At 34.4% G+C, this 27509-nt stretch overlaps 1 protein-coding gene across 6 annotated transcripts in view; it reads left to right on the plus strand.

Moving 5' to 3' along the window:
- NAP1L1 (nucleosome assembly protein 1 like 1) overlaps positions 1-26920 on the plus strand; it is a 32130-nt gene extending 5210 nt beyond the window's left edge. Inside the window, exons 2-16 of one of the 6 annotated variants that reach the window (XM_045872937.3) lie at positions 4766-4802; positions 9282-9367; positions 10851-10953; positions 16553-16694; positions 16958-17038; positions 17767-17895; positions 18848-18919; positions 19718-19857; positions 20492-20637; positions 20732-20751; positions 22367-22489; positions 23222-23251; positions 23758-23808; positions 25260-25331; positions 26043-26920. In XM_045872937.3, the coding sequence (XP_045728893.1) occupies positions 4786-4802; positions 9282-9367; positions 10851-10953; positions 16553-16694; positions 16958-17038; positions 17767-17895; positions 18848-18919; positions 19718-19857; positions 20492-20637; positions 20732-20751; positions 22367-22489; positions 23222-23251; positions 23758-23808; positions 25260-25295 (1176 nt within the window). In that variant the 5' untranslated portion in view covers positions 4766-4785 and the 3' untranslated portion in view covers positions 25296-25331; positions 26043-26920. Of the gene's footprint in view, positions 1-4765; positions 4803-9281; positions 9368-10850; positions 10954-16552; positions 16695-16957; positions 17039-17766; positions 17896-18847; positions 18920-19717; positions 19858-20491; positions 20638-20731; positions 20752-22366; positions 22490-23221; positions 23252-23480; positions 23809-25259 lie in introns of all 6 variants that reach the window. The other 5 variants (XM_045872939.3, XR_010411432.1, XM_045872936.3 and 2 more) reach the window with 5 other exon arrangements.
- The last annotated feature ends 589 nt before the right edge of the window (positions 26921-27509 follow it).

Genomic DNA, 27509 nt, shown 5'->3' on the forward strand with positions numbered 1-27509 from the left:
TTAAAAATGTTTATTTAGATATATGCAGTTACCCTTTTTGCCCCTCATTTTTTCTTGGAAATTAGTTCTTCCATTTGGGATCACTTGCCTTCTGCCTGAAGAATATACTTAACAGAATTTATTAGAGTGCTGGAGGCGTTTTTTCCAGAAAATACCTGTTTCATATTCGTTCTTAGAAGATGTTTTAATTGGGTATAATATTCTGAGATCCTTGGCTATTTTCAGCACATTGAAGACTCTCTTGTCTTTTGGTGTCTATTGAAGAGAAGATAGCTGTGTGTGTCTTTTGTGGCTTTAACCTGAGTCTTTTCTCTGTGATTTTGAGGTGACTTCTTTGTCTTTAATGTCTTGCCTTTTCACTGATACATCTAAGTGTACGTTTCTTTTTTATTTATTCTGGTTGGGATTTGTAGGGCTGACTCCATCAGTTCTGGTGGGATTTGTAGGGATATCTTCCATCAGTTCTGGAAAATTCTTAGCTTTTGATTTTTTTTCAAATATTTTGTGCATTCTCTCCTCTAACTCCAAGAACTTGTATTGAATCTTTGTTAGACTCTATTGTATCCTCAAATATCTTTTAACATTAGTGTTTTCTGTCCTTTAGTCTCTGCCATATTTTGGAAGATTTCTTCTAAGCTTGTATCCCTCCCTTAATTATCTTTCCAGCTGTGTTTAGTCTGCTGATAAACCTGCCCATTTGTTTGATTTACATTATTTTTATTTCTCGAAGTTCTACTTAATTCTTTGCTAAATTTGCTGTATCACCTTTAATAGATGGCTGTTCTTTGCAGATGCTTCTGCAGACACTGTGTTTTCAAACTCAGTAAGCATGGTTGTCATTTGTCAATGTTTGTAAGTTTACAGTCCTTTTGACAATATTTAAGTCTTTGGGACAGGTTTTTGTTGTATTCTTTTTTTTTTTTTTTTTTTAAGATTTTATTTATTTGACAGAGAGAGATAGCGAGAGAGGGAACACAAGCAGGGGGAATGGGAGAGGGAAAAGCAGGCCTCCTGCGGAGCAGGGAGCCCGATGCAGGGAGCCCGATGCAGGGCTCCATCCCAGGAACCTGGGATCATGACCTGAGCCAAAGGCAGACGCTTAACGACTGAGCCACCCAGGCGCCCCTTTTGTTGTATTTTTTCTGTTGCCCTTATTGCTCTTGAAAACTACTTGTATAAATTATTTGAGGTCTAGGATGAAGGTGCCTTTCACATTTGGATATGTAGGTGCTTAGGAACACTATCAGGCAGACCACTTTAAGCTCACGGCTTGAGGTTTTGGGCCGACAGTGGTAAGTGATTCTAGTTTATTTGTCCAAGAGAACTGGTTTATCATCCCTGAGACTATAGCACTTGGGGGTTCCTGCTTAATGTGGAGGGTTGCTATAAAGATTTCCCATCTTGGATAGGTCCGGGGCTTTTGATTTTACCTCGGTAGTTAAAACCTTGCTTTTAAGATCTTAGCAAATATTTATTTTGGACTTGGAATTATTTTATGCAGAGTTGGTTTGCATAATTTAGCTTGTCACTACCAGAAATGGAAATTCTTCATATCTCTTAGAAAGCAATTTCATGTCTGATAAATAAAAATTCTCATTGATTTTATTTAACATTGAGTGCAGTAAAAAACAAAAACAGAAAACTAAGGGAGGTATTAACTGAAACCTGTGTTTTCTCAGTGTGATCTGATTGTCTGAGCACCACCTGCCTCAGGGGCTGGGTTTCTTGTTTAGAATGGAGATTTTTGGGTCCACTCTCTCAGACCTCTTGTTTCAGAATCTGGGCATGGGAATTAATCTCTTTCTCTTTTAAATGAATTTGTAATTTTAGATTTATAGAAAAGTTGTAGAGATACTCCTGGAGAGTTCCCATGTGCCCCTTACCCAGTTTTCCTTAATGTTAACATCTTAACGTTACCATGGCACATTTACTGGTTAGTCTATACATTTTAACAGTCATCTCAGCTAATTATTTTGCAGAAATATTGACCCTGTGCTAAGATAATTAAAAACAGACAGAACTAAAAAGCTTGTTTATTAGAATGTTCAGTACTTATCAAACACAAGTAAGTTTTTTATGAATTTGCGTCTTAAGAGCAATCCAATGAAGAAGCAGTTTTTTTGTATTTTTTGTAGATGGTGAATAAGACCAGAAGTTGTTTGTGTGAGCTAGATTTTTACAAAGCTGGTGTCAACCCAAATGATCTGACTACAAAATTAGGCCTGCTTTAAAAAACGGAAGTGTGTATAACCAAGAAATCTAATTTAGCTAGAGTGGGCAGGGCAGATTGGAGAAGGTATCTCTGAAGAAGTAAATGCCATCCTGTTCTGTCTTGAATCATCTTTAATAAAGAATCAAAAGAATTTTAAGAGTTTGAATTCTAAATGTGACCCCATGAAATGGACAGGGAAGGTAGCAGTGTAGCCATTCTTCTGAGTACATGTTAAAATGTTATAAAAATCTGACTTTAGAAGTTTTGGGGGGTTGTTTTATATTTTTGATAATTGCTGGACTTACCAGACTGTGTATTCAACCGAGCAAGTTCCAAAACGTTAGCAAAATGTACTTGTATATGGGAAAGCCAAATAATGCAGAATGAAATGTAAGTTCTCATTTCTCCCAGTCTTTTCTTAGAGGTGACTACTGTTAGGTTTCTGGTATATCTGTACAGAAATGTCTTATTCGTAAAGTATGTGCATGAGCATGCATGTTCATATATGTATATGAAGGATGCAAAGATGTGGCAGAATATATATGTATTCTGTCCAAATTGGATTTTGCCATAAGCCCTGTGCTTTTTCATATCTGCTTCATTTTTGACTGCAAAGCATTTCATTGTATGCACATTCCATGTTAATACTGAATTTATTTTTGATGAGATAAGTAACTCTAGCTGCTCTCTATATAAGCTTTATTTATTACCCTGAAGGATGCAATGCAGCAATTGGCAAAAGCACATATAATCCCTGTAATATGAATCTTGTGCTGTGATTAGTTGGGAAAGATAGATCTTAGTCAAATAATCACACTAATTTGTAACTACAAACTTGAGACATCTTATGATGGAAAGAAATAGGGCTTTATAGGTGTGTATAACCAAGAAATCTTATTTAGCCAGAATGTACAGGTTGGAGAAGCCTCTCTGAGAAAGTAAAACTTTGAGCTAAGAGCCAAAGGTTATGTTAACTGAATTTTGGAAGAACCTTCTAGGCAAACATGAAAAGCACAGCCTTTAGATTCATAATACTTTTTTTCATGTTAGAGCCTCACAAGTGAATAACTAAAGCTGGAGATACACATATTTAAGGTTTTTGATATTACTATGGCCAAATTACTCTCCAGAGAGAAAATAGTTTATAGGAACACAAGCCGTATTTAAGAATGCATGTTCACCACCGTCTTCCCTGCATTAAAAGAAGAGCCTTGCTGATTTGATAGACAAACTAGAATTCTACTTGGATTTCTTTGATGATTAAGATTCAGTATTTTTATTTTTGAAAGTATTTCTTCATAATTGTTTAAGTATTTTGTTAATTTTGTAAATTACCCAGCATCACTAGAGAAATTTATTAGTGCTATTAGAAATTATTTAAAGCAAAAAAATATTTAAAGTAGAATAGGCTACATTATTAGGAAGAAATATTTTTTTCACAGTTTGTTGAAAGGTTGGATGTTAGATCAGTAATAATACTCCACATATTAGCACTTGACTGCTGAAATCAGTAACTCTTCTTAACTATTTAAGTAATAATCATATAAAACATGTTGATATGAGGAATCACATCTTGTAGCATTCTGAGAGTTATTAAAAGTCTGTGGTTTTAATTACTAAGAGATAAAAACTTGATTTTAATGTGGGATCCTAAGCTTGATTTAGATTATTTTTTTTGGTAGTCCATGCATTCATTACATGTGGCATTAGTCATTTTCCTGCCTGAATATAACACGTTTTACCTTCAGTTTTCTTTTTCTAAAAGCAGTATTGTCTAAGTCAATACTAATCTATAGCGGGAAAGAATTTAGGATATTCTCCAGATCAGTTCTAACAGTATTGATGTCGGGTAACCAAGAGTTTATTGACAATATAACAGCTTATCCAGGGTAGTCTGGGGGTGTGGTCCTTATCAGTGATAAGACATGAGGTACATTTGAAGAGATGGGGAAGGTTTACTTGATACAGATTGGAACCCAGAGCTTTAAAACTGTCACTAAGTTGCTTAAAGGACTGGCATTTGGTAGGATTATTAAACTTTTTGGAAAGATCTCCAGGGACATAATGGTGGCAGATTTTGGCTTTTTAACATGAATTTGGTAAGAATTAATACTGGTAAAAATGAAGTGGGTTCTGTGAGGTACTAAGTAGTCTAAAAATTTAAGCAAAAGTTGACCATTTGTAGTTGTTAAAGGAGTTTGAATAACTCTTGTATTGTTCCTTTTCTGTGATACTAGCATACATCAGATTCTTTACCAGCAGTGCTATTATGAAAATGTCCTTACATGGTAGATTCTAACAGCCTAGTAATAACTTGCTTATTTTTAGCAGTATCCTCTGAAAAATTACTTTGGGGGCTAGTATGAAAGTCCATATATATGTGCCACGATTTTTCTTCTTAACACTGATGTGTTTTTAATGGGGGTATACATTCCTCCGTGTGGTGATTCTCAATGTGGTACTGATTTAAAGGGTTTGGGCATCAAATATTTTTAATGGTTTTAAATACATTATATATGTATATTTTGTTAACACTGACATTTCTCTCCATAGATATTTGGAGTTCTTACAACATGGCAGACATTGACAAGTAAGTGCTAGATAGTTGGTTTTTTTGTTTGTTTTTTTCTTTTCCCAGAGATTTGGCTTCACTTTGTACTGTGATGTCATTAATAGTAGTAATAATATAAAAATGTATGGTAAAGACTGATGCTTAGTACCTGCTGTTACAATAGTTGGGTACAGTGTACCCAAGATAAAATATAGTATATATAATCATTGTCTTAAATACAATAAACCATTTGCCAGTGTTTATTCTTAGGAATGTGCTGAGCACAGTAATGAATCAAATATTTGCAGAACTCATTTTTACCATACATGTATGGTAATTACTACTTCATATTACGGCATCACACATACAAGATAAAAAGTATATGAAATTTATATGTAGAGTTTAAAGAGTAATAGGATACTTATAATTTATGAGTTTTTAAAAGTAAAACATTACTTTTAGAAGCCCAGTGTCCCTCTTCTCAATTGCATCCTCCACCTTTCCTCTCCAGACGTGTAAGCACTGTCTTGGCATTTGTCTAAAGCATTCCTTTTGTTTTTTTTTTTTAGAGTTTTAACACCTACACATTGTTAATCAGTGTTTAATTTTGAAAATCTGAATAGCAGTCACAAACTTAGCTGTGTTTAAAAAGAAAAGCAATATTACCACTATCAGTTGAAGTCTCCAAGGTAGGGAAAAAAAAGAAACAAAAAGATTATCTGGGTCACAGTCTAATTGCAACTTTCCTGAAGAATTTATTGGGCAAGGTCATACACTCTAGAAACACCAGTTTAATGAAGTTGACTTCTGGCAGGGTTCTAGTGTGGATGGATGTTTTGCAGAAATACGGTAAGGGAGAATGGGTGAGCTGCATTGTTCGTTGCTTATGATTTCACACAACTTAGGGTTAGGTTAAAACAACACTTGGACATGGATTTAGGGGTACGATACGACCATCCACAAGTTGTAGGCAGCAGAGCATGGAGGTGGGAAGGCAGGAAAATTTAGCACAAGGGCATCACATTCAAGTACATATAAGAATTTGGCTAATTATTCCATGCTTAAAAAGAATGGCAGCAGGTATTTTAGTGATAATGGCTTTCAAAGTGATTGCCTCCTTTATTACTGCTCCAATCTGGATTGCTTAACCTTGGTTATCATAGCTATCATTGTGGTTCTATTTTATTATCTTCCTGGGGTTTCCTTTTTGCTGCTTCTCTTGGGTTTGCTATTTGCTGTATCCCATGTAATTTTCTTTTTTGGTTCTTTAATACTTTCTTGGAAGAGTACAAGGGAAACATTATTTTGAGATAAATGATTGAAAATGACAATTCTATCCTTATGTTTGATAGGTTGAGTGTAGAATTCTCATTTGGGAATCCTCTTTCTTCAGAATTTTGAAGGCATTGCTCCATTACCACCTGGCTTCCAATATTGCTGTGTTGAAGTTCAGAGTCATTATAATTCTTGATCATTGTATGTGACACTTGTTTTAAACAAATATTTCTGGAAGCACTCTGGCTTCAGAGTTCTGAAATTTTCACATTGTTTATATGTATTTTTTAAATTTCTTGTGTTAGGCATTCAGTGGTGGGCCCTTTCAGTCTGGCAACTCGATGGCTTTCAGTTCTGGGGAATATTCTGGACTTAGTTTGTTGAGTGTCTTATTTCTGTTTTCTCTTTCTGGACCTCCTATTATGTTATATGTTGAACTTGTTCTTCTAATTATCTTTTGTCTTATTTTCCATCTTTATCTCTTTGCTCTTCTTTTTGGGCAAAGCTGAAGAAATTTTATCTTTCAGCTCTTGTATTGAGTTTCTAAATTTCTGTTGTATAGTTTTCAGGAGTGTCTATTCTCTGTTCCTGTTTTTTATAGCATCTTGTTCCTATTTCATTGATTGTAATGTCTTTTCTCTGGATCGTAATATCTTTTCTCTGGATGTTTTTTCCCCTGTGTGTTTGCTCTTAAATTTTTCTTTCCCCTATTTGTTTTCATTTCCATGTAAAAGCATTCTCTCAAATAGGAGGTAATACTTGGTTGTCTGCTCACTAAGATTGGGGTGGGGGAGAACATGCAGTTGAGAGATGTTTAAGAAAAAAGTTGATTAGAAAATTTGAGTGTTGTGGGGGTGGAGGGAGGCTTTTAATTTAGATTGTAATGTAAGGTCATCAAAGTGGTTGTTTATTTTGAGAATCCCCATTGTCAGAATGATGTTTTCTTCTGGGCTGGTCAGATACCCCAAGGAAGAGTATCTGGGTAAAGATCTGGCTTTCAGTGTTGTGGAATCCAAATTGGGAAAAGGTGACCAGGGAAGGGTCTCTACATTCAACATTCTAGCATGATACAGTCCTATATCTGAGAGACTCTTGGCTGTATCTGTGGTCTTACAGTCTGAGCTCTTAGTTTAACCCTTTCCAAAGAAGAAACTGCTGTGCTGCTGGATTGAGGGAAAGAATCTGGGGATTTAACTGCTTTATCAGTTTTTCTTTAGTCCTCCCTATTTTCTCCAATTTCATCCCCTCAGCCCTAATTCCAGAAGTGTCCTTTTTGAGTCTGTGTTTGGTCTAGTTTTCAGCTTTTCCGACTGTTCAATTTCAGTTCTCAGTGACGTTGCTGTTGTGCTCTTGTCTTCCTGTCCTTTAATGTTTGTCTGTTTAAAAAACCCTTTTATCGTAATTTTAGTAAAGATTTGGGAAGGATTAAGATCAGAGGAGTATGTGCAATCTGCCATCTTAACCTTGCAACTTCATTTTGTTTTAAACTTAAAAAAAATAAAAGAATAAATTGGTTGTGACCGCTTGATTCCCCACCATCCCCTTATTTAATTTTAGATGGCTGTCAGCCCTAGGAGGGTGGGAGGGACGGAGGATTCTTGTTCCTTAAAGCAGGAGTCAGCAGACTTTCTGTATAAATGACCTGATTATAAATATTTTAGGCACTTTGGGCCATATAGTCTCTGTTGCAGTTACTCAACTCTGCTGTTGTAGTGTGAAAGCAGCCATAGACAGTACATAAACTTACGTGGCTGTGTTCCAATAAAGTTTTATTTACAAAAATACTGGGCTGTATTTGACTATGTGACATAGTCTGTGGACCCCTGTTTTAAAGCCTTAAGATGTAGATGTTCATTAAATGATTAAAATCACACTGGACGAATAGCTGTGCTATGTGATCTTTAGTTAATGGCCCTTAAATCTAAGTATGCTTAAGTTTATATGAAATCAAAGATAATTTCAGAAACGATCTATTGTTTCTGATGGGAAGGCTGAGTTTTTTGTCCTTAGTTTACAGGAACATAAATTTTGCTGGCAGAATACAGTTGACCTTTTCTGTAGTTGTTCTTATATGAAAATTAGATAGTATTTGTCTGTGTATGAAAGTTAATACTTCAGATGCTGTTTCTAAAACATAAATGTGACTAAATCTGTAAACCAAATACTAAAATGTAAAATCACACAAGGAATTATATGAAGACCTATATGTTGACTTAGATAACCTTATTTTCCTTTTTAATTCTCGTTGTAATTTCATGTGCAAAAACTAGATTTTCAGGATGAAATGGGGAGAATGTTATCTTACTACTTTTTTCCTTTCAATGGTGCCATCCTCCTGGCTTTGCTTTAAGTATGAAGTAGACTCAGGTCTTCTTAACTTTTTGCCCATCTCCACTATGAAGTAAAGAAAAAGGAGGAAAGTCCAAAGATAGTGAGTACAGGCTGATGTGATTGCCCCATAGCCATCAGGGATCCAGGATCCTTGTTCTTCCAAACTCCTTCATTCTGTTGACTTTCATTCTTTAGGATGCCTCCTGGTCCAGCATGGCTTTTGGAACTCTAGTCATCACATCCCTATTCTATGAAGGGAGCAAGATCAAAAAGGCCTCCCAGCTGTCTACTGTCCTATAAAGGAGGCTTACTCAAAATTCTATTCATTTTGCTTTTTTAACTCACCGCCCAGAGTTACATAACCACACCTAGCTAAAAGGTAGGCTGGGAAATGTAGATTTTTAAAAGCTTGGTGTATTGCCATCTCATATAAAATCAGGGTGCTGTTACTAAGAAGAGTGAAAGCAGTGGATATTGGGTAGAGAGCACATACTTCCTGACCTCACGTTCCTGGAACCAACACTGTCAAACCACATTTTTAAAGCTTGGAATAGAGGGGCCCCTGTTGGCTCAGTCAGTGGAGTGTGCAACTCTTGATCTTGGGGTTGTTAGTTTGAGCCCCATATTGGGTTTAGAGATTACTTAAAAATAAAATCTTGGGGGAAAAAAGAGCTTAAAATATAAATTTTATATTTGACCATGTGCTTTTAAATGAAATTTTATGTACTTCCAGTTTGTGCTTGTTTACATATGAAGTTAGAAAGAAAACTGAATTACCTTTGGAATTTCCTATTTCATATTTTTGAAAGAGGCATATTAACCTAGAAAATGAATTGAAGTTTTTTATAATTTTTTATTTATTTTTTGGTAATTGGTACATTTGAACCTTGGTGTGATACTATGATATTGTAGCAAAGAACAGTCTGAACTTGATCAAGATTTGGATGATGTTGAAGAAGTAGAAGAAGAAGAAACGGGTGAAGAAACAAAAATCAAAGGTATTACTTTAAATTACTTCAGGAGCCAGTGATTGCTGGCACATGTCTTCTAGAGGGTAGTAACAAATACTGTTCCCTTTTGGATCCTTGTCTAGACACTTTACCCATGTGGCCCATACTTCTAGTTCAGTAACAGTTTGTGTATGTTCGGGGTGGGGGGAAGAAAGGAGGGGAAGAGGGAGATGGAGATAGAGTAGTAATAAGGGAGGAAGGTATGAATATAGTTAGTGACCCAACCGAAGTTACTCTATGCCTTCTAATGCTGGAGTGACATGGCATAACTGTCAAACAGCTGCCCATGAGTTTTGTCTGAATTTAGAAATGTTACAGGTGTTGGTGGGAGTTGTTTTTGGTGGTAGTTCTAAACAACTTAGAGTTACTGGAAATATTCAGTATTTCATATGTAGAAAACATTTAGTTGTGTATTTCAACCTTTTTTTAATCCTTCCCAACCAAATGACAAAAAAGACATTTATTAAATGTAAACAAAAATCACTCATAGTTTTCTTTAGCAAATAATTATAAAGGGGGAGGTAGCGATGGTAGGGGGGCTTGTACTGCTTTAGGTTATGCCCTATAGGTATGGGCTAAGAATATTAAAGTACTAGATGACTCAGCTTTCCATTGTTAAGCCAGATGGAGGTTAATTGTGAAAAGACTACTGAACTTTAGCTTCAGCTTTCATCTTGCAGCCTTGTCTTAAAAGATACATAGGTCAGTATCCTTAGTGGCCAGTATTGACATTTCTAAAGGCATGTTGGTTATCATAACTGTACATCATCCAGTAATCAAATTAATATTAGGAATTGACCTTTAAAAACATAACTGGGAAAATTCATGTCATTTTTGTGTAATGTCTATTGACGAGGAGATGATAATAGCAAAATAATTTGTTTTGCCTAAATCTAGTTGATTTTTGGATTGAGTATAATTTTTAGACATCATTAACAACCACATTTTGTTTGGCTTTAGTTACAACCTTGATTGTCTCAACTATTAACTTTCTCTATTCTGATAAACAGAAGCATACTATACTATAAACATCAAACAAACATTTAGGTTACTCACTCCACAGTCTTTTTCCCAGGGTCGAAACCGTCACTGTACTTCCGATAATGTATTGTCTGCCTTCAAAGTGTTAGAGTCGTAGGTAGGCATCTGGGTGAAGCTTTGAGCTTCTTAAAGATGTAAGGTGGATGAAACACAAAGTAGTAGGAAGAGAAAGGATATTTATTGTTAATAGTAGTTGTGGCAATGGTCTTCAGAAATGGCGTGTGTTAAGATCATTAGGAATCTGAACTTTTCCTGAACGTCAGGTTTTCCTAGAGTGGATTTTCCTCAGCTTGCTGCCCATCTGTACTCAGACCAATGAATTACGGGCTAGTCAGGAAAACTTCATGATTGGATTGTCCTATTAAAATAGCATAATATATTTTCATAAAATCCTTTCTTTCGATGCCCTTTTTTTTTTTTTTTTTTTAAGCGCGTCAGCTGACTGTTCAGATGATGCAAAATCCTCAGATTCTTGCAGCCCTTCAAGAAAGACTTGATGGTCTGGTAGAAACACCAACAGGATACATTGAAAGGTACAAGTTCTTCTTTTCTGTAGTCCTTATTTAGCCTTCTATAATCAACATTGCAGGTGTATCTTTTTAAGACCATCTAGGACTTAGATATGTAATAGTGGAAAGCTAATGTCTGTTCGTATCTAGTATAGGATTTTAAAAATTTTGCTGAGTACCACCAATTTAGAGTTGGGTCTTTTAAAGTTTGACTCCTCTCCATAGGAAAAGTACACTGATCTTAACCATTTCTGAGATTTGTTTGGAGATTTGCTAGAAATGCACAGAATTAGAAGAAATACAGATTTCTTATTTATTTCACTGGTCCTATAAATCATTTGCAATAGCCCATATATCTTATTCTGCTTATAATTGTTATGATTTTTAAGATCCATCCATGTTGCTATCTGTATGTAATCTCTCATCAGTAGTTTCTAGCTTCTGAATGTTTGTTGTCACTTACGGTGATTTGTGTCCGCCATGTTTTATTACATGCTTTTTTTAATATGCTTTTTCTTTGATGGGTATCTTGATTGCTTCTAAGCTCCATCAACACAAATTCCGTTGTAATGGTCCTCTTTTTGCATGCCCTCTTAAACAACTGTGTAAGAATTTTGGGGGGATATGTACTTACCGGTGGGATTGTTAGTTACAGGGTATGCAAGTTTTAAGTACTTCTCAGCTTGCTTTCTAGAATGACTGTGTCCAGTGCATGAAGGCACCCTTTATCCTTGTATCTCTGCTAGCAGTTGGCATCATTCAGCTTTATGGGTTTTTTGTTTTTACCAATCTAAGAGGTGCAGGCTTATTTTGTTTTATTTGTACTTTTTGTTGTCTAATGAGTTTTGAGTTTTCTTCATGATTGTGAGCCTTTTAGGTTGTTCTCATTGTCCATTTTCCTATTGGGGTTTACTGTCTTGTTTTGCAGGAGTTTTTGTATATTCAAGGTGTTAATCTCTTTATCAGTTTTAGACTTTGTAAGTAATCTATTGTCATTTTTATTAATTTTATCCATAGCATTCTCCATTAAACAGAAGTCCTTAATTTTTGTGTTTTAAGTTTTTTGACCTGTGGCTTATTCTTTCAAGTTAAGAAGTCCTTTCTAGTTCCTTCTGCATTTCCTGTTGACTAGTTTTACCTTTCATCTTTAGGTCTTTAATAAACCCTCTTGAGGCCACCTTTGTATTTAGCTATGCATCAGGGTTTTTTTTTTTTTTTTTTTTTTTTTTTTTAGTGAGCTTGTTTTTATAACACTTAACTAAACAGTTCATTATTTCCTCATTTATTTGTGATACCACCTTTATTGCATATCAGTTTCTTATAAACACCTATGTTTGTCTTTGAGCAGCACTCTTTTTTTAATACGGCTTTTTAGTATGTCTTAATATCTAGCAGGGTGATAATTTAATCTTTCTTTAATTTGTTTCTCGCTGTAATAACTTGCTTTCTTCTACCCGTCCCCCATCCCCTATGGAATACACTCTTAAGATTGGCCTAATTATATGTAGACCTTTATCCCACATATGGTTGATAGTAAGTTTAGAGGGGTTTTCACAAAACAAAACAGCCCCCCCACACTAAAATTTTGATAGGAGTTACATTGAATCTATTGATTAACATGGATAGGGGATTTTTCTTTTAATGTAAAATTGTCTCATCCATATCCTTATATTTATTGAAATCATACTCTCTCTTATTACGAAGTTTTTCTCATAGTCTATTCTTGGTTAATTCCTGTATACTTTAGTTGTGTTGCTATTGTGGATAGTATCTTATTTTTTATTGTATTTCCAGGTTGGCTGTTGTTGATGTAGAGAAGAGTGCTATTGATTTATTTTTATTTTTTATTTCTTTTGCTATTGATCTTATATCCAGAAATCTTGCTACACTTACTACAGTAATTTTTTTTTCTCCCAAAGGCAAAAGATCTTGTCTGCAAATAATGGCAGTTTGAGCTCTAATCTTTCACATTACAGCACACAAAGTTTATTTGTATTTCATTATAACATTGGCCAGGACTTTCAGTACTGTGTTAAACAATTAGCATTAAACATGAGCATCTTTATCTTATTTCTAGTCCTAACCAGGAATGGATATAAAATCTTGCCATTAAACTTGGTGTCTACTTAGATTTATTATGACCTTTTTTTCTGTATGTATTCAGAGGGTCTTTTGACTTTTTCTTCGACTCTATTAAGTACATATTAAATATTTTTGGAAACATGATACTAAACTAGCCTTGCATTCCTGGAATAAATTTAATCATATATTATTACACTGTTGAGTCAAGTAGTTAATATCTTATTCAAGGTCCTTATTTGTTAGTGAAATGTACTTGAATATGTGTGCCTGTGTGTGTCTGTGTGTGTGTGTATATATATATACACACATACATATATATGCATGTGTGCATGTATGTACAATATAGAAACTTTCATGGGATTGTAATTCCATGCCCTGGTTTTAGAGTCAAGATTTCAGCTGCTTAATGAATAAACAGGGTTGCTTTTACTTTTCACCCTGTGTTTTCAAAGCAATTTGTATAAGATAGGAATTAACTGTTCCTTGAACAGTTGGTAGAACTCTTCTAAAAATGGACTTTGGCCTTTGGAGTTTAAGAACCCTTAATTTGGATTTGCTCCATTCCCCTCCAGTTTCTTGAATTGAGGCTTTGTTCATTTGATTTTTTTTTAAATTATCTTTTATGGTCTTAATATTTGTTTTTCTAAATGTTCTATGAAAGTTAAGTGTGAAGATCTATATGTTGAAATTAGTAGCCTAGATTTATTAATTGTGTTGTTCAGGTTCTCTTATTTCTGCTTATTGATTGACTGCTTGATCTAACAGTTTCTGGGAAGAATGGGTTCGAAATTTCCACTTAATCTGTTTCTCCCTATAATTCTGTTGGTTATAGATTAATATATTTTGAAGCTGTATTATTAGCTATATGTTAGTGATGTATATATCTTGTCCTTTTGTTCCAGTTTACCAGTGTAAAGTGTCCTCCAGTTTACCAGTATAAAGTGTCCTCTTTTGTATTTTGTGGTGGTGGTGGTGTTATAAATTGTTTTGTCTGATATTAAGATAGCTATTGTAGCTTTCTTTTGGTTTTTATTTACCTGGCATGTCTTTTTCCATTCTTTATCTTACCTCTAGTATGGAAGTTTGCTTCTTTATTAGTAATTTTAAACTCTTTGCATTTCTTGAAAGCAGTATTGTTTTTGGACTTAATTGTTATTATTTTATAATTTATTGTACTTTGTTTCTTTTCTCTTTTTTTGCTTTCCATTAAATAAATCAAGTTGTCTTCTGCTGGTATCAAAGTTACTGCATTCTGTTGTTTGTTATTATGTTAAATGGACTCATAACCTAATACCTAAGTTTATTTACCCATATTGATTTCTTAAATTTAGTGATGTCTGTATTATTTATAAATACACGTTCTCTAGTCCGCCTTTTTTTCCATCAAGGCAACAGTAGGATTTACCAAGATATTTGGCCACCTGTATTTATATAGTAATTTCTTATTTTTTTTTAACTTCCTCAGAAATGATCTTTAATGAATGTATTGAGTATCTCTGGCATATTTCCTGAAGCCTGATATGCCTCATACAATTTTTATTTTGTCTTCATATTTGAATAGTTTGGCTTATAAAATTGTAAGTGCAGAGTTCTTAAATAAAAGTTCGTTTCTTCTTGTATATGGTGTTTTCTTTTGAAGCCTGATGTCAGATTCCTTTTCCTATGTAGGTTTTTCATTGAACACATGTAGAATTTTCTTTGGTCTTTGATATTCATGAATCTCATTAACCCAAGGGTTAGAGTAAGGATTTCCATATTACTTTAACTCTGAGAAATTTATTATTCATTTATTCAGATATCCACCTCCCTTCTGTCTTTCAGCTATTGCTACTTTCGTCATCCAAGTCATAATTTTTCTGTCTTTCCTCTGCCTTTCTGGAGAGCATTTGAACGTTAATGGACTTCCTTAAGTTAAACCTATCCTGTTTATCCTCTTTGTTGGTTTATTTATTTTAGCTACTTTATTTTTCATATTTAATATTTCTACTTTGTTTTAGGTTTCTTGGTCTTGTTTCTTCTCTCATCTCTTTAAATATATTTATATTATTTTGTCTAATAATACGGCTTCCGATCATAAATATTTCATTCTTTCATTAAAATTTATACTCCAGAAGGGTTTAGTTACTCTGGCTGTAGAGCTCAGGCTCACTGATTGGTAACAGTTAGTCCCCAATAATGATTATTGAGGGAAGAATAAAGATCAGGCTCTGGTTTGTGACAGTCCCAGTGGTATTTAAGAAAGGGATTGGAATGAACCTAAGGAGAGCTCCAGTTACTTCAGACTCAGTTTGCTGTCAATTCCAGGCAATTGTTTTTGCTGCTTTTGGGGAGGAGGCGGTCTCCTTTGGTTGTAATCCATTGTACCTGGATTGGAGAGGTGGAGGAATGAGTGCTTGTAGGCTCTCAGCCAGACACTGACTGTTGTAAGGCAAGTGCAGAATTTCAAAAGCTTTCTTTGAACCTGTCTTCACTGCTACCCATTCTGCCCATTCCCTCCCTTTTCCAGGTTGCAGTTCACTCTGTACAGTTGTTAGTCTTAACTCAGAAGTTGCTCGTAGTATGTGGGTGCTTGTGAGTGTGTGTGAGTCCCTGAAATAGTTGTTTTCTTCTTGGTTCTGAAGTTTCTAGGGTTGAATTTTTCTGAGGTACAGTGTGGGGGTGGGCAGCACCCCATGCTGTTTCATTACCTTGACAAAACAAACTTTTTACTTTTAATTATAAGAAAAAAAAATTATCTGTAGATAATTTTTTACTTCTGATTATCATAACTATAAAGTAGTGGTTAACTAAGAAAATTATTTGATTTACAGCAATCTGCCTATGGCAGGAAATTCTAACCTGGATTCTGTATCTGTTGTACAGATCCCTGAAGTTAGATAAATTTTGAGTGAACATTTTTTGGGTGGTAGGGGGATTCATAAGTTGAATCATAACTTCAGGGGGCCTATATTATACCCTATAGTAAATTGTATGATTTGTGAATTATATCTCAAAGCTGTTATTAAAAATCCCTTCATGAAATACAACATTCTTTTTTTAATATAAATATAAATTCTAAATAGAGACTAAAATCGAAAATAATGGTGTAGGATACCATCCTTTTTTCTAATACAATATCCTTTTCCCTAAAAATAGCTGGTGTGGGTGAGATAATGCCTACTTTTTTTTTTTTAAATCAACTCAGTTAGGATGGTCAGTCCATGACTTTTTAACTTCCTAAGATAGACTGTTTTACAGCTTAAATGCCAGCACTGACAAGTCTAATGCTGAACTTGATTATAATGAAAGATTTAGGGTTGATATGATTTACATTTTCTTATCACAACTTACTGTATCTGTTTAAATGTTCACTTTTGAACTATTTTATAGTCAAGAAGTCCATGTATTTATGTTTCTTGAATTTTAATTACTTTGAGTATACCTTTTGCTTCAAATAGGAAACCTATCATTCACTAACTTTTATGCTTTACTTTTCAATATGATAGAAGTGTGACTTGTGTTTACTGTGATGCTGTGTAACTGGTGCGTTCCAACCTTTCAGCTTGCCTAGGGTAGTTAAAAGACGAGTGAATGCTCTCAAAAATCTTCAAGTTAAATGTGCACAGATAGAAGCCAAATTCTATGAGGAAGTTCATGATCTTGAAAGAAAGTATGCTGTTCTCTATCAGCCTCTATTTGATAAGGTAATGCTTTCTACTGTTTTATTTTCTTTATCTAAAATTTGAGATTATAATAAAGCTCTGGAAATATAAACAAACTTGCAGGTGGTTTAGTCTTTAGACCTCTCAGCAAATGGTTATTAGAGGTAATTGGGAAAACTGTCAGTAGCAATTCAAGTTGTGGTATGCATTCATTAAATCTATACACATCTTTAATGAGAAACAATTAGTTTCTGGCTTGGATGTCAGTGTTTTTATGCAAGCTTTTTTTATTTTAATCATTTCAGCGATTTGAGATCATTAATGCAATTTATGAACCTACGGAAGAAGAATGTGAATGGAAACCGGATGAGGAGGATGAAATTTCGGTTGGTACCAACTTTAATTTAGTGTGTTTTTATACCTTAGAAATATTTTATTGTAAGATTCATGGTGAGTTAACAATAATCAGAACAGATGAGCCACTGTTAGCCCTGGTACCATCTGTACCCAAAGTCATTTTTCCCTTACATTTTTTAGTATTTAAATTTTATAGATTATATAAACTTTTCCTTTGAATTTCATGATGACCTGCAAAGGTTTGTTCTTGTTTTTCACATGATGAAATGGAGGCTTCTAATGACTTGGCTACAATTAATAAATGGCAGGGTTGTGACACAAATACAGTGTTCTATTACATGACTCTGTTTCCCCAGCATTGCTATTTTAATGTTGGTTGATAAGGAGAACGTAATATTTTGATCAAGAACACCAAGGGGTGAGGAATTGGGCAAAGTTTATATTTATTTTATTTTTTTTTCCTGAAGCTTTAAAATGTTTTCCTATAAAACTTTCCCTATAGTTCATAGGTTCTCTCTTAGTGGTTCTCTTTTGGAGGGGTATGGTAGTAGCAATATTTATGGAAGTACAGTTTGGTATGAGTATAACAGCAGTGTTTACACAATTGGACTAGAACTTCGTTGATTGAAAGTTGCAATTGGTGATTGAGGATTTGTTGGTTTCTGTACTTCACTGCTGGATATGTTAGGGGATGGGTAAGATCTTATCAAGTAGTCTGATTTAGGAATTCAGTAACATAATGCTGTCATTTATCAAGGAGGAGCTGAAAGAAAAAGCCAAGATTGAAGATGAGAAAAAGGATGAAGAAAAAGAAGACCCCAAGGGAATTCCTGAATTCTGGTTGACTGTTTTTAAGAACGTTGACTTGCTCAGTGATATGGTTCAGGTAATTTTACTCATAAAAACATCAGTTTACTTTAAAGGGTAAAAACCTTTGAAATTTAAATGGCTGGGATGACTAGTCTCCATCATTGACCTCTATAGAATGATTGCTGTCTTTTGAAACCTGTTACCTGTAGAAGGAAAATTGGATCTTTGGTGAATGTAATAAATTCTAAATCATTATCAAAAATTACATAATGAAATGGCCCTTTGACAGTTACATTGAGCAATGTTTTGTCATAGTCTTATGTCTTCTGTGTTTAAGTGCTTGGTAGTAGAGATTGGAGGGAGGAAACTTAAAATTTCATTTATCTTACCCAAAAAGACCTTTTCAGTCTGAAACAAATATTCCAAGGGACGTTTGCATTTTAAAAGAATAACATAAAGATCTTTAACTCTTAAAGTTGTCACTTTTTCTGGGAATCCAACACAGATGTCACTTTTTCTGGGGAACTTTTTGTGTCCTAATCAGAAGCATTTCTTGAGCCACTACTGTGCGCATTATAGTACTTGTTGCCTTATGGTGTGATCGTTGAAAGTTAAAGGCAAGAAAAAAAAATCTCAAAACAATGACTGCTTACTGCGTTTCTACTTTGGCAAAGTAGGAAAGGACCTAGCATAATGAAAGGAACAAGAAGCAGCTGGAAAAGGAAATGTTTTTAAAGCAAACATGCCTGAGTTAGACTTGGTTTTATATTCTTCAGCCCATTCAGTCTGATGATGATGTAATTCTCTGTTAAGTCATTTTTTTTCTACCATTGCCAGTAGAAATAAGTAGAGCTTATAAGTAAACTAGCTTTAGTATAAGCCATTATCTGGAGAGTAGGCCTTATGGTTCATAAGTGTTACATAAAGCCTCACTATAAATGTCTCAGCTAAATGTTTATTGTCCAGTAATAGCACACTGATCCTAAAATGCCATGTTAGATACTCATTTTAATATTCTTAATTTGCAGGAACATGATGAACCTATTTTGAAGCACTTGAAAGATATTAAAGTGAAGTTCTCAGATGCTGGCCAGCCCATGGTAAAAGAACTTTGAAATATTTTTAGTTCTGTAACATTAGATGTTTATAGATATAGATATATGGAACTTTCTAAAAAGGTGATATTCTAAGCCTAGGGATGGGTGAGAAAGAAGTTAAAACTCATACTTGGTACTCTTTAATTGTTGGTAGGCAATAAATGTTTGGATGTTGGTAATTGTGATGTAGAATTTATTCCTTTTCCTCCCTCTGAACATAAAACTGTTTTTGAAATATAGTAAGTCCTTGATAAAAATAGATAAAAAATAATAGCACCCTAAATACTTACTCTGTCTTAAAAGGCATGTGTCTGGGGATTACATAAAACAGAAGATGTTAGAGGGCCCCCGCTTCCCCATGATGAAAGATCAGCTACTAGCTTCTCCCAAAAACCATCAGTGTTATGTGAAGTATGGGCAAAGCTACTATAGACTATACACTCTTCTATTGTGTGTAGTAAAGTTCCTCTGTCAAATTTGGGTTAGAAGATGATTTAAAGTCCTCTTTGTGAGGATGGAAGGAGGAAAGAGTACTTGGTCAGTTTATTCAGTTGTTCTAACCAATTTTATAAACATGTTACTAAATAGAAATTGTAAGCTGAGCTAAGTTTTATTCAGTTTTATTTTGTGTCTTGTTTTGCCTTTAAACATAATTTGGGGTTTATCTGACCCTTTCCCAGAATAGGAAAGGCATTATCACCTAGAAGTTTATGTGTTTATAAAAATCAACAGATTGAATTTTAATATATGTGATGTAGGAACTTCATTAGTGTTTACTTTTTTTATTTTATTTTTTTTAAGAGTTTTGTCTTAGAATTTCACTTTGAACCCAATGAATATTTCACAAATGAAGTGTTGACAAAGACATATAGGATGAGGTCAGAACCAGATGATTCTGATCCCTTTTCTTTCGATGGGCCAGAAATTATGGGTTGTACAGGGTGAGTTTAATTTTACTACTTTCACAGAATATTCTTTTTTGTTTTACTTGTGATTTGTGATATTTGGTATTTCCTAGTGTATACTTGATACATAGTTTATCTCTAAACATTTCAGATTAAGTGTTTTCTTAGATGAGCACACCTATTTTCCTGGAATTCTATTTGGCTTATAGTATTACACTTCTTCAAAGGAGAACACACTTCAATTTATTGTATTGTGAATTTCTGCTAATTGTCAATGTATTTATAGAAAAATGTGTTTAGAAATAAAATTTTCTCTTTATATTGCTATCAAAAGCATGTGAGCCATTTTTTCCCTCTAAAATTTGTAATTAAAAATAATATTTGGGGCACTTGGGTGGCTCAGTTAAGCTTCCGACTCTTGGTTTAGGCTCAGGTCATAATCTCAGGGTTGTGAGATGGAACTCCGGTCCCAGCCCAGAGTCTACTTGAGATTTTTTCCCCTTCTGCTCCTCCCCCTGCTCATGCGCATGTGCTCTTGTTCTTCTTCTCTCTCTCGCTCACTCTCTATAAGATAAAATCTTTTTAAAAAATAAATACAGTACTTAATTGCTCTTCCAGCAATTAAGCATAGTATGATAATTGTGATAAATTCTTCCCTTTGTTTTGCAAGGTGCCAGATAGATTGGAAAAAAGGAAAGAATGTCACTTTGAAAACCATTAAGAAGAAACAGAAACACAAGGGACGTGGGACAGTTCGTACTGTGACCAAAACAGTTTCCAATGATTCTTTCTTTAATTTTTTTGCCCCTCCTGAAGGTAAATAGTGTTTTAGTTTGGGTATTAATGGTTGTTTTATTATAAGCTTTCTTTAATTTCTTACTCATTTGAATTTCTCTTCTCAATTTTGCAGTTCCTGAAAGTGGAGATCTGGTAAGTTAAATTGTTATGTATTTGTTGAATTGTTCACTATGAAATTAAAGAATTGGTTCTCAGAAGTGGGGAGTTGGATAGTTGCTACTCGAAATTTGTTCTGAGGCTTGCAATGCATGGAGAAGACCTTTATGCATCTGAAATTATTTCATTCAGAATGCCTGTAGTGCTTCCATTGAGAAATGCTGAGAGGCTAAAGGCTTTTCTTTGGAGGCTTGGAACTATTTTTGGGGGGATTCAGGCTCTTAAGATGATAGTTTTCTTACTGAAACTAGTATGTATTAAATATATCATTTGTACTATTTATTTACTAAAACTCCTAACCACATTTTGGTTAGAACTCTCTGTATTTTTTATTCCAGTGGAAACATGGTTTCGTATTGTGGCCATGTGTTGTTATGTGACCGTATGAGCCAAGAGCTGCAGTGGTGCCTGTGCACAGCCTGGAATGCTGTGCAGGCAGGATGTAAGCTACGTAGGTTTTGAATCTGCTCTTCTGTTGGCCAGATTTTTTAACTTTTTAACTCCGAGAGTTTAGTAGTTTTGTACATATGGAATTAGAAGGTATGTTTGTTTTGAACACTTGAATTGGAATAGTTTTGGCTAAGGCTAAGACCAGATCTGTAAAAGGCAAGTATTTCTGCCTGTAAAGAGTGGTAAGTGGTTTGATTCAACCCTGCAGCAGGGTTTGTGGGACAAAAAAGGGGACTATATAGCAGCACCTGAATTTTAGGTAGAACTACTTGAGAACACTGTAGTAGAGTTTCATGCTGTTTTCAAGTCAGTGAGTGGGTTGGGAGTTTGTGTTGAAGTGACTTTTTTAAATTCTATTGTCAAATATTTATGGTAAGAAAACAGTCTTGAGTAGTTATAGCTAGAACACCTCCACCTGTGATTACAGGTCTTTCCCTCAAAGTCCACTGCCCCCTTTTGTGTTTTTTTGGCTCTTCATTATAGTGGATTATGTTGATGAATCGAAATAAATACTCATGGAATGTTTACTCATTGTTTGGTATCATGGAACTTAAAGGGATTATTTGAATTTTGAAAAATGTCAGCACCATTTCTGTGTTGTGCTTTGTCATTAAGTAGAAATCTTAGATTGACTTAGTATTAAGTAGGATTCTATCTCATTTGGCATTATGCATACAAAAAAGTGCTTCTGTACTATCTTTAAGGAAATGTGAGTGATCCTCCGTGTTCTTTCATTATGTGCCGTATGCCTAATATTATATAAGTCCTGAGATTCCTTCTTAGTATTGTTCCATTTGGTGTTTTCAATAATGAATATTTATAAGAAAATTAAAGTCATGTAACAAAGTTGCTTTTATATTTTAAGTCAAAAAACTAAGCAATAACCAGTTCTGATTTTTATTTTCCCAAATTTCTCTGAGTATGTACACTGACTTGGTAGCTTTCTTTTTATTAAACCTAAGGTATATATCGATGACTGTTTAATCACACACATAAGCTAATTTTAAAATGACAGAAAGTTAAAAGTGACGTTGAATGTTGTTTCATAGAATTTAAACCCAAGAGTCTTGCATGTGCCTAATTAACAGTTATTAAATTTTGTGCCTTTTTTTTTTCTTAAAAACAAAACAAAACAAAACAGGATGATGATGCTGAAGCTATCCTTGCTGCAGACTTTGAAATTGGTCACTTTTTACGTGAGCGTATAATCCCAAGATCAGTGTTATACTTTACTGGAGAAGCTATCGAAGATGATGATGATGATGTGAGTGAATCTTAATCCTGCAGTGAGATCATTTGGTGAGGGTATGATGGTCACAGCTGGTGAGCAGTTAAACGAACAGATGTAATTTTTTAAAAAACAGAATAATTCAAAGGCTAATTACTGATGTTCTATAGATAACTTTCCTGAATTGTTTTAAATATGTCTTCTTAGGATCTTTGGTAGCTTTTATTTTCCTGCTAATAGGAAGACTGCTCTGAATTAGTGCAGCTTTACTGTGTTTGGTCAGTGTTGTAGATGTATTATGCTCTTGTCTTTGACCAAACAAAACATGTCTAAGATATTTTTTATTACTTTTAAAAATACTAGGAAGCATAGAATTTTTATCCAAAGGAATATTAAGCAACAATTAAGGTAAAACTAGGCTGCCCTCAAATATTTTGGCTACCTTTATTGCTAAATGTCAGTCATGCAAATAGATTTAGGGCCTTTTTGTGCTGTGTGTTTGCATAAGTACAGGCAAGTAATATTTATAGTAATAGTTGTATGATCACACGCACAATTGTACTGTATTCTTTATTTTAACTTTTAAAATTGTCAGATTTAGATAACGGCCCTGAATTGATTCCCGCAGCCATTTAATTTATAATTAATTGCCTTGAGGAAAGTATTTTCCTCTTTTTAGATATTAGTGGAGACAAGATGGCTGTAACTAATGCTATTCTCAAATGTTTGTTAGCTTCATTCAAACTTCATCCTTTTTTCCCTTTTTAGTATGATGAAGAAGGTGAAGAAGCAGATGAGGTAATGTTTACCAAATGAGCAAATAATTCTGTTTAACACATTGAGAAGCAAATTGAGTGACTTATGTATTCCTTTGCTATAATCATTCTGTGATACGGGATATAAACCTTTTGGAAAAAAATACGGTTTTAGAATTCTACAGCCAAACAATGTATGTATGAGGTTTCAATAAATAAATTGCAAAACTCAGAACATTTTTTTTATTTCAAATAATTCTGTTCTGCTGCAGGGTTATCAGCTCTTTGAAGAAGTCAAAAGCTGCAGTAAACTTTTTCAACGTTGGCTGCAGTAAATCTTTTCAATAAAAGCTCTCTGGATGTCTCAAGTTGTGTTGGGAAATTTTTCATATTAGAAGCTTTCAATTAAATTGCATTTTCACCCTACTCTGTAATCATGAAAATCTTTTGACCCATAGAGTAACTTGTATTAAAATTTCTCCATACGTTATGAGCCATTTCTTTCTACTGTGTACCTACTTCATGGATGCATTTTGAACTTTAATATAGGAAGGGGAAGAAGAAGGAGATGAGGAAAATGATCCAGACTATGACTCAAAGGTGAGCAAAATTAGTGCTGCGTTCTATTAAATTTAAGGCAGGTTAAATAAGAGTTGATGTTTCTTAATATAAAGCTTATTTTTGTCCATTAAACTCTTTAATAAATCCTATTGCCTGGAGATGAATGTATAGTCCACTTTAATCCCCACTGGCATTTCAACAGTACATGAAATTTCAATGCACATTTCCTGAGAAGTTTTATTTTTGGTTCTGACTTTGTATTTTACTTAGTTTCAGGCTAAATAAACCCTAAGATTCTATTTTAGTGTACATTGTCTTGGGCTTTTTTTTTTTTTTTAGATTTTATTACTTGAGAGGGAGAGCACGCACGAGGTGGGGGTGGTGCAGAGGGAGGGGGAGAAGTGTGCTCCCAACTGAACAGAGCCCGATGCCTGGCTTTAACCCCTGACCCTGACCTTCGGATCATGACCTGAGCCGAAGGCAGACCCTTAACCGACTGCGCCACCAGGGTGCCCTGGGCTTTTTTTTTTTTTAACAGTTTTTTAGAAGCATTTTATTTTTCAAAGATGTGGGGGGGGGGGCAGAGGGAAAGGGAGAGAGAGTGAGCGAGCAGGGAGTCCTCAAGCAGATTCCCTGCCTTAGACTGCCTGAGGGGGAGGGGGGCAGGGTGGGGCGGGGCAGAACTCTGGGCTTGATCCCAGGACCCTAAGATCATGACCTGAGCCTAAGTCAAGAGTTGGCATTGAACTGACTGAGTCACCCAGGCACCCCTTAGAAGCATTTGAAATTCCTTAACTGCTTGTGTTCTTAGGTTTTCCTTCCAAAGGATAGCTTTATAAACAAAGGTCAGTTTTTAAATAATCTGATTGCAGCAGTGTTTGGGAATAGGGAAGCAGTATTGTTTGTTACGTTCTCCCAACCACCTCTGTTCTTTGAGACTCCTGATCTGTCATTCTTGGGTATTTGTCATATCAGGGTTAGTAAAGCCCTTTATCTCCCCGAAAATACATAGTACATTATCAGGATTCATTTGAAACTTTTGGTTTCTGTTAAATGCATTCGTTCATTTGCTAATTACTGTAAAAGATCCGGAAGATACTTTAGTGAGCAGGTAAGAGAGGGGTGGTTAAAAATCAAATTAATTATTCTAAAGGGTATGAATTAGTATGTTTGAATACTTGTAATTGATCTATAAAAAGGCAAAAATAATTGGTAATATGACTAACATAAATTGCTTTGTTATTTTTTAAGATTATGGTTTAGTGTGTTATTTTATGGAGTTCATTCCACAATGTAAAATTTGGGCCTTAATTTTAGGATTTTTGTGACTTGCTAATATTTTAATATATAATTTGCCATCCTTGCTATACTATTTCTTTAATTTGGCAAAAATTTTGGTAGAACATTGAGATAATATACGATAATTACTGTTGAAAATTAACTGAAGCAGGTAGAAAAAGATAGATTGACTTGTTGTTTTCCTTTAACAGAAGGATCAAAACCCAGCAGAGTGCAAGCAGCAGTGAAGCAGGATGTATGTGGCCTTGAGGATAACCTGCACTGTAATAGCCTAAACACAACTATTATTTACTTAGAGCCTTATGTTTTTGTATTTTCTTGGTAGACTCAGTAATTTTTTTTAAAGGAAAGGAACTGATAATTTTAAAGACCAATTTGTTCTACTTATCATTTCAACTCTAGTTTTTCTGCCAGATCTATTGATTGCACAAATTCTTTCACGCATGTTCATTCATCACTACATGGTTTGGTTCTTCTGGAGTAATTTTTATCATGTAACAAAGATTTTAGATTACAGCTATGAAAATGAACAGAACTGTTAAACTTTTTTTTTTTGCTTTGCTAGTTTTTTTCCTGAAGAACCAAAGTATTTTTTTCAGCTGGTAGTTGAATTGGGTTTACGTTTGCTTGCACTAGCTGTGCCTTTCATTACTTTGTTGTAGAAATGCAGTGACTTAGACTAAGACAATTCCTCATTTAAAAAACAAAAGCAAAACTTGTTGAGACAAATATATGGTTAAGAATTTCCAGTAAGACCACAACTGATAACTTAGATTATTAATGGATTTTTGTATTTTAGGTGACGTAGTTAGAAACCTAGTAAGGAAACCATAGTAAAGAAACCTAACTCATAGTGTGGTTATTGGTTATTGTAGGGAAGTGAATAAAACCTATTTTCAGAAGTTAAGCCTCGTTATTTTAACAGTACTTTTAAATTTAATTTCCATTAACTAAGCATCTTTTCTTTATGGTAGGGTCTACCTTCTGCTTCCCTGGAAAGGATGAATTTACATCATTTGACAAGCCTATTTCAAGTTTTTTTGTTATTGTTTGTTTGCTTGTTTTTGTTTTTGCAGCCTAAAATAAAAATGTCAAATATAATTTTAGTTCTCACAAGATAATGTCTTAATTTTGTACTAATTCAGGTAGTAGCAGAGGCCTAGCTTGAATTAAGCATTGTACCCAGTTGACCATATTACGGAAGAGAAGTGTGTCAACTTTGGGAGAGGTACTACATCTGCTCATTAAGAAAGTATAAAAAAGAAAGACAAAATCTTAAATGATGTAATGTTTTTTTAAAACATTAAAAGGTTAAAATTTTATTTCCTTTGATTAGAGCTAGAGAGAAGGCCCCAAGCTTCTGTGGTTCATTCCGATTCTTACTGCTTTTAAAGTATGAGTATGTCATTTACCCATGCTTCTGTTTACTATGTATTAAAATGGGTAGTACTGTTTACCTAACTACCTCACAGATCTGTTAAGGCATATTAAGTTAGATTTTATGAAATGTTTCTCGATCTCATTAAAAGCTCAAAAATTTGGACCTGTTTGTACCACAAGTATGATATTCAGCATTTTATTCACACCAGGGTTTGATAATTCAACTGGAAAACAAAGGTTTAAGTACCTCTATTCTGGATCTGGTCAGGCAACATTCTTGCAGATCTTTGTGTGGCTCCTATCTTGATAGAAGCTGTTAGAAGAGCAACTCTTTGAAAAGGTCCAAGGATTGTTTTTAGGTATTTTAGTTATGACCATATTGTAGTAAAATACTACAGAGATCATGGGACTAACATAGGAAGAAGACCATTTTTAGTTGGGGGGAAATGCCATTAAATTTGAGTCTGTAGAGCCACATTTAAAATACCTCAGGCTAATTACTGTTAATTTTTTGTGATGAGCTTAAAAGCTTTGACAGTGAGGGTGGACTAAATGGATTATAATTAGAGGATGTCCTAGAGTTCCTGCTCTTAATAAAATTACATTGTTTTTAGAAGTGATAGAGCTTCCTTTTTGAAAATTTAGTATTTAAAGATCTTGGAATGTGAACACATCTTGTTATTTGTGTAATACTGTTCATTCCTCTTCTGAGATTTTAATTAACTACTGGAAATCCTTAACCAGTTGCAGTAGTGTGTAGGAAAAAAATGCCATGAAAACACCTTATGTTTTTCCTCTTTATTTTGAAAATGCTTTTGGTTGCTTTGATTAGACATTCTTTGCTGATTTTTGTTTTTGTACCCATAGCTCATTTGATCACAGCCTTTTCTGAACTTAAAAAAATTTAAAGATAGAATCCCATTTTTAATGAACTTAAGTAGCAGAACCACTATTTTTTTTTTTTTTCATTCCTTTAGGTAATAGCTATTGCCAAAGTGAAGGGGCCGATACTATTTCATCTTGTTATATAAAGGGATGTGGTTTGTAGAGGAATTGTTTTC

This window comes from Mirounga angustirostris, unplaced genomic scaffold, assembly GCF_029215605.1.
Source record: "Mirounga angustirostris isolate CCGP_5_RB_7025 unplaced genomic scaffold, mMirAng1.0.hap1 SCAF_5, whole genome shotgun sequence".
Lineage (NCBI taxonomy): Eukaryota > Metazoa > Chordata > Mammalia > Carnivora > Phocidae > Mirounga > Mirounga angustirostris.